Source organism: Cephus cinctus, unplaced genomic scaffold (genome assembly GCF_000341935.2).
Source record: "Cephus cinctus unplaced genomic scaffold, Ccin1 Ccin1_scaffold1857, whole genome shotgun sequence".
NCBI classification, from domain to species: domain Eukaryota; kingdom Metazoa; phylum Arthropoda; class Insecta; order Hymenoptera; family Cephidae; genus Cephus; species Cephus cinctus.
In genome coordinates this window covers 394,059-401,968 of record NW_014334032.1, presented here as the reverse complement: position 1 = coordinate 401,968, position 7,910 = coordinate 394,059, and the positions used below count along the sequence as shown (strand labels likewise).

General features: G+C 44.4%; 1 protein-coding gene across 4 annotated transcripts in view; it reads right to left on the bottom strand.

The window, feature by feature from the left end:
• The window catches only part of LOC107273888 (MDS1 and EVI1 complex locus protein), a 55,494-nt gene that overhangs the window by 8,429 nt on the left and 39,155 nt on the right, over positions 1 to 7,910 (bottom strand). For 3 of the 4 annotated variants that reach the window (XM_015752499.2, XM_015752498.2, XM_015752501.2), the window contains exons 4-5: positions 2,842 to 2,970; positions 1,638 to 1,764 (exon numbers count right to left, since the gene is read on the bottom strand). In XM_015752499.2, the coding sequence (XP_015607985.1) occupies positions 1,638 to 1,764; positions 2,842 to 2,970 (256 nt within the window). The remainder of the gene's footprint in view (positions 1 to 1,637; positions 1,765 to 2,841; positions 2,971 to 7,910) is intronic. The other variant, XM_025091181.1, reaches the window with a different exon arrangement.

The window sequence follows — 7,910 nt, the reverse complement described above, 5'->3', positions numbered from 1 at the left end:
GGAGGGGGGGTAAGGCAGTGATATTTCATGGGGTAGTGAAAATTGCCTCGCTGCCCTCCTTTTACAGTTTTCTCGCACCTCTTTCTTTTTTCCTACCACCCCCCCCGCCCACGATCTTACCACCCGGCAACTCGGGGCTAGAGCGACGCCCGTAAACTCGGCCTTTAATCTCTTAATTAATTTTAGAAATTAACATCGCCACGAGGGGCCGACTTAATTGCGAGGACTACGTTTCCCGCCAATAAAAATGTCACGTAAAACTACCCTTAGGTCTTGGGCGATTCGCAAGTTGATACTTCGTTGGTTCCGATAGGCTGATGATGCCGAGCGAGGTATGCTGATCACGTGGTAAAATTTTTTTTTCAGGGATGAAAAAAAAAGGTTGAAGATTTTCAAAATTTATTCAACTTTTTCATTTTAGCTTACTCTGCCCACCCTTACGTACCCTTGAACTTGGGTTAACTGTGGATAAATCTTCGATTGGTAATCCAGGGGGGGTAGCCGACGGGGTTTCAACCCCCAACGTGGAGGGTCTGTGAATTTCTAAGAGCAGTAGAAACGGCGCCCATCCATTCAGGGAGTCGAAAGTCCCTACTACTAGCGCGATCTAGCACTGGTAATTACGGATAAACATTTGCCCGGAACTGGTTGAGCCCATTTCCGGGACAGACCCGACACACCCCCGTAGCTTTTGGGACTGACGTAAATTCAACGAACTCTTCGTGGTCAGGTTTGGGTCTGATGACGCAACGAAAATTAATGACGATCACGAAGGGCAAGAGTGAAGAAAAAAATAGTCAATGAAAATTGAAATTTTCATCCTGGCGTGAAAACAAATTTTTTAATCTAGAAAACTAACGGAGAGAGAAAATTGTCTCGTCCCCGTCCTCTGCTCCTGCAGATTTTAACAGCACAACTTTCGTAATAAGCCCCGTTTTAATTATCGCGACATCTGGGTGTCTCGTAACCTTCCTCCGACCATCTCCCCATCCCTACGTAGAATTCGGACCATTCCCCCCACTCCTTTAAGGGGAGAGGAACTGAACACATACCCCCCCCCCACTTACTTACGGACACTCCCAGCATCCCGTAAACTTTGTGGATTTTCAATATTAATCGTATTGGCATTGTTATGGAAACCAATTTTTGAATTTTTTTTTTTTTTCAAAAAGTTCATAATCAAGCTGTTCCAGTGGCACGCGACAACCCGTGTCCACTCAGCCCGTAAGTACAGATAGTCAGATAAAGAGACAAACGGGTAAAATTCATAGGAAGGGTATACGTGTATAGATAATCAGTGCGTAGTTACAATATATATATATATATATAGAACAAGGGTAATACGCAACGGACGCCAGGTGAATCACGCCAAAGTCACGGGGCCATGACGAGCAAGTAGTCAAATAAGGGTGGGATAAGTGTACGGGCGTGCTTTGACGATTCACGATTTACCCTATGCAGCTCCTGATCGTCCTGGCCCATCTAGCACCTGCCCCAGGGGTTAATTGTATGCACGAGCCGCGATTCGATTCGTATCGCGTAAAGTCATAAAGGCGCGATTCCACGAGAGCGACTATAAATCACGTAATATTAATAAAACCCTTTGTATCAAATAATAGGAAAAAACATGTAATTACCGGTTTCTCTGTCGCTTCTATCCTCCGTCGTGTTTTCACCGAGCATATCCTTAAGCTGAAGAGGTTCCCTCAAACCTAAAAGCAATTCCTCACTGCTGGCGATGTCGCGTATCGCTTCGTAGACCATCTGCAATGAAAACGTATGCACGATTGATTAAGGTTCGTTCATAGATGGCGATAAGAATTTTTATTATTGGATAATCCGGATTTCTCAGACGGCCTTCGGACCAGTAGTATACCATACTGTGTTCACCGTAGGTCGAGTAGAGTTAAAACCTAAACACCCTATATATGAATTGCTTAGGGCACACCCACACTGTACTAAACGAGGGAGAAGCAAAGCATATGCTTTGGTTCGCACCGAAATGATTCTACCCTAAGAGCTTGACTCTTGGACTAACCTCGAATTGACATGGTGACCTCGATGTATCATTTCGCGACAGTTACGCCTTCATGAGAATCGCTCATAAGTTTGATATAGCAAAGATTTTTATTCTCAAGTAGAAAAGTAACGTTAGGCTCTATAAGCTTATAATGAAAATTTTGAACCGTGATATTCGTTTAGTATATTTACTTTCATTAACGAGAGCGACGACAGATACGTTCTCATTGGAGCGACGTGCCAACTGATACTGATTCCTTAGGTTACCTTGGCATCCTAACAATTCACAATGTTCAATTAATGTTCTATCGATATCTGGCTGATAATGGAGTTGTACGATAATAACGTAAATTTCCAAAAAAAAAAAATGAACTAGCCAATTCATACGTGGGTTAGAATTTAGTTCACGACCGTCATGTTTTTCGTTAAGTGAATAGCGAGCATCGCTACCGATAACAAAGAATCTATGATCTACCTTACCGACCGATTTAGAGATACGTACATCAGTCGTGTATGCGCTCAGTTCTATATCTGTATGATAACCTTAGAAACAAATTAGAAAAAATGTCGTTGTAATCTAATCATTAGCATCTTACTGTGTTGCTCTTTGTTTTGTTAAAGTCAGAAATGCCAGATACACAGAATGTATATGTAATACCGTTACTGCGATATCGATTGAAACAACGTTATCCGTATGATCGAAAAGTCAATCGAGCATCTCGATTCGGCGATCACGGCAAAGGGGAACACAGATGTTCAATGTAACATTATGAAAGGTCGAACGTTATCATTCGATTCTTTGTCAATTATGTAATTTCTTACCTGTCCGCCAATGAGAACGTGTCGCATATTAACAGCATGTGGACTGGCGGTGCTGCGAACGTACTTGAGCCAATTTGTCGCTTCATGCGATGCGTCCAACCAACCCCTAACGCCATTTCCGGCGCATACCTGCGTCAAGTAAACACAAGGGAGATTGAATGAAAAATTGTTTGCGTAAAAAAATTTCGAACGATCCTGCATGATAAATTTATGACGGAATGTAAAATCGGACAGGGCTTAAGGCGAGTTCCTAACACTCAAAATTGCGGCCAGTGGAAGTCAAGCGATAACCCAAACGCACCCCCTCCACCCGTCCTTCCCACTTCGTTGAATACGCTGCGTAATGTTTAGATCCGGAACATTGCGTTTAACGGGCTGTCGCTCTCAGTTTCCACCCCAGTCGGAATCTCGTGCATCTGGATACTGCCTTTAGGATCCCCATCGCTCGTCCCTACTTTTAGGGCGAGACAAGTGATTTTTTCAATTGTCTTGCGACCGCAACGCGCTGCGTTGTCGCTTGGTCGACCATGCGTCTCACCCTAGACCCACCCAATCCCGTCACATCTAAGGAGTCAAGCCCCAAACTTCGCAATAGGGAATCGTCATCGAGTCATTATGATCGTCATTCAATTCACAGGTCATTATCGTTCATTAGAAAGATTCGTCACTCTTGTGAAATTAAAAGCACATTTTTATTCGCACGCGACAATCATCCGATTTCCAATTTGCTACAAAATTCATCCAGATGCCCTTGCAATGATAATAAGAAAATTTGCAATGATGCAACATTTCCAGACTGTCTTACATTAGAACCGCCTGAGTTGGAACGTTGTCCCACCTGTCGGTTACAAGCGGAACTCGATAGCCATAAAAAATCAATAGTAAGTCTCGCAGGTGGATAAGTGCCGTTAGGTTGGTAAATAATCACAGTTTCTAAACCTCAGAGTACCTATCTGGCAATCCCATCCCGGTCATCCTGATCCTCGTCCCACGAAAATAATCCTCTGGGAAAAAGCCGAGTAAACTGGCGAAAACATCGGATGAGCCCCGAGTGCTTATTTACGCTTCGACACTTACGCAGGTATCGTCCACAGGCTGTGTTGTCCCATTTGCAATTCACTACAATTGTGCTTCGTTACTCCAGCGAGAGATCGAATGACGCACTCAATCGAATACTAGAGAGTTTGTTCGCGCACCAATCAAGCGCCCCCGACGAGCGATGCGCTGTTTGAATTTTAGTAACTAAAGAAGTCCCTAGACGGCGGACAACTGTCAGCCGTTGAGTATCCACAATGCGACGTCACGTGATTCGGGCCGGAGACGCGTCCAGTGACTCGTAGCGTCTTCATTGGAGAAGTGTCATATGTTCTTCGTAAAGGAATCGAACGATTTTCACGAGAGTAAAACGAAAATGGTGGATTCGGTTTGTGTGTACTAAGGAGCGTCTCGAGAAGATGGGCACGAACTTCCCTGACAATAAGGCAGCTCGGGGCAACACGACAGATTAGGATCTGCAGGTCCGTCACACCTTCGACAATGATGTGTTAACTCCGTGGGTGCCATGGGCGTGGGATCGATGATTTTATGTGTTATTTTGTGTCTTCAACGAGGGATACTCTTCCGAAATTTGGCCACCAGGTTGGTACGCCCGTTTCTAAACGCAGCGGGACATTTTTCACTTTGTCGGCATCCCTGGGCATGTGCGGACAATTCGTAGGACAGATTTGTCCACGGGAGAATCTCTCCTTTCAGAGTGAATTCTCTCTTTGTGAATTCCCATAATCGTGCGGCTTCTGGTTTGAGCTCTTCTTCCTTTCCGGGAATGGAGCAAAAGGTGATTTTTCGAGACTCGCGACTTGTCCCGTCAGCATTATTACGGTCAGGAAGAAGTAGGACATTTTTTTTTTCAATTTCTACGCCCGCTCCTACAATATCCTTATGAAAGAGAATTAAGGGAGAGCGGTTGGCGACATTTGTCAGACGGATAAATTATAATTACGATTACTCGAGCCTCTTTAGAAAATGGTGGAGCTCGGCAAGTCGTGCTGATGACGGTGGACAAAATTGCTAAAATTGGCAGAAACGCGACCATTTTAATTACATGTGGTTTATTCCCGTTCATTTTTCTCTATGTAATTTAAACGCGCAACCGTACGCCCCTGAGAAAGAGAAAAATGGAGTTCATAATTCAAGACGTTCTGCAAGAGTCATAACTCGTGACATTTATCCAGAAAAAAAATCATACACATATGCACATACAAATTTAACCGTTCAATATACCATTCGACGATACCAAAATTCCCAAATTTAATTCTTCGGTAGACGTATAAGTTTTTCACCTAAATTCACACAATAAATTCTCCTTTCGAATCCAATGCAAAAATAGAAGCAAGAACGCGAAAAAAGAACATAGATACAAAAAACCTAACGGACAGTGTTTCCAGCTAATTAAATATGCCGGTAAAGATAATTTGGAAGCTGTTGGTCAGACCACATCCCGTGGTAAAAAATAGAAAGACTAATTGGAGAAACACCCAGTGCTGACCACATCGAACTGGAAGTAACAATTCCGGGACACGATATCTAAAGTCCTTAGAATCGGACCTCGCCGGATGAGTAGGATATCCAGTCGGACGATCCTTACCCGGCATGGGGCACAGGACAACCAGGACAAAACACATGATCGCCTCCTTTGTAACCTCACACCTCTGACAAAAACCGAGCCTAGAGAAGCTTTCGCTCAGTTAGAAATAGGTATAAGCTCTTTCAGGCAGACAACGTTAGTCTCAATAGTCCCTTATAATCGGCAACGTTCCGCCACGTCGTATCGTCCTGAATGACCAGGACCAATGCCCATCAGTGCGGCCGGATAATACCAGGAGACCGATTGTCATCTTGCCGGATGTCTAGATTTTCGAGATTCCATCGAGGAACGTGTCGATTCTTGAGAATGAGACTTATTGTCGTTAAACTGTCCCAGTCCTTGGCATTGTATCATTATATAAAGGTATAGAGAGTGCACCGAGTGGACGAGTTCAAAATAACAATAGTCAAGACACCAATGTACAGCATAGCCACCAGGTATGAAATAATCAATCTATACACACCGATATACAAGTAACTCTCAAGCCTTCTGCATATTATTACACATACATTAATCCCGTTCACCAGGCATCTCCCGACGGCTGTCGATAAGGCAGACTTTCAGAGTCTCCCCAACCAAACAGAAAAGTCATGAATAAAAATCGATCGGTATTGATGACAGGCTCCTCTGACGTTCTGACGCAAAAATGCTTTTAGCCGACGCGGCAGGCGCCATATTGGCAGCCGCGTCTCTCTTTACGCAACACACTCGGAGTCCTAGGAACTTTGGCGGAGTTTCACTCTCGGCAATCGGATTGTCACGGCGTCGGAGTTGGCAGCAATGACTGTCTCGTAAATACGACTGTTAGCCGAACGGCCTTGGAGCTTTCGTGAGTGCGAATTATTTAGAGCCAGCAGGGGTACAGGGTGATTCAAAAGTACAAACGAAATTGCAGCCCGTGTTACCCCGCGTCCTCGAGTGTACTTTAATCGCGACGATCGCGAGGAAAATATACTATAGCCAGAAATAATCTTGCCGTACAGGCGCAACACGCTCCCGCTTCGGTAGGCAGTCAATTATCATCCCCTAAATAACAGGGTGTTTACGATTCTTGGCGTCGTAACGGCCTCCTGCCTACCCCTCTATATATATATATATATATATATATATATATATATATATATATACACACACAAGTCTATAATGTATAAGGCACCCCAAGCCTATTCTCGCTACTTGCATTAGCCTGGCGACATCTTTCCTTAATTTCCAAGGCATTGCAGGTGACTGGCACGAGAGACGGGCTCCTGAGTGTGAAGTTGCTTTAATTAATGCTTAATTAATCCCGGGAAATCGGTTATGGCCACGATGATGATTTTAACCGATGTACGGCAGCTTGCCAGCTTGGGACAGAGATTGGACCGAACGGATGCTGGAGAATTTACGTCCTCCTTTGACATTTCCAGACAAGCTCTCTCTCTCTCTCTCGAAGATTTCTTGTTGGTGCGAATGAAAATTTATTGTATTTTCAAAATTCCATCCAATTTCTACGGTACAATGGTACATGCGTATATACTGTATTCGTCGTAACACATGTACTTGACCCAGTTGACTCGTGCCTAGGATAGACCTGACTATAATGACGTGACGAACTGTGCCCTGCGAGCCGTGTCTAACACGTAGCAGATGCCACCCTCAGTGAGAATTCACGAGAGAGAGACTTTATGTTTGATACGTTCAGAAGGGAAGCTACCCCCGTTTAGTATCTAGCGGTATAAATTATTATACCGCTAGTCGCGTCAGACCCAGCTTCTTACGATCGATCATTAGAGAGCTATTTACCAGAAAATTTGGGAAAATTGTTTTTCTCCTCGAGACAGCCCTCCCTCCCTCCCTCTCTCTCTCTCTCTCTCCGCGAAGAGAGAAACGTCATCGTCTCCCTCATCCACGTTAGGGGATGTTTTTGACGTGGAATCCACATCGAGCAAAAGGATAAATCGCTGACTTGTGAACGCGCCTTACCCCGTGGGCTCCCGAAGACCCGGGTTACACGAAATTCCTGTACAAACTTAAGGGCAGTTCTCATTGCTTAGGAAAATCGTCAACCGGTAAGTCCCTATAGGAGCCCTGCGCGTTTGTCACGCAGTTGGTACCCCTTGCTCTAGGCTGTTTCTACCTTCTGATTAATGCACGTCGATAGGTCCAAAGTACACTGGACCAGTGTGTATTTGGGCTTTCTGCTGGCAGCAGATTTAGTTCACCGGCTGTTTGGCTTCTGGGGGAATTCGAAATCGCCAGGCGCTAGGTAAAACTAGGGAAGTTTGTAAAAGTAAAATCTGCCGGGAGATAAGATTGTAAATTATCTTGGTGAAATTGAATCGGGAGAGAGAACAAGGAACGCAGCTAATTCGAAGGGTGCAAAATGCTGCCAGTGAATAAACCTTAAGGATTTGTCAATTGAGTTCATTGAGTATTGGCTGTGCAC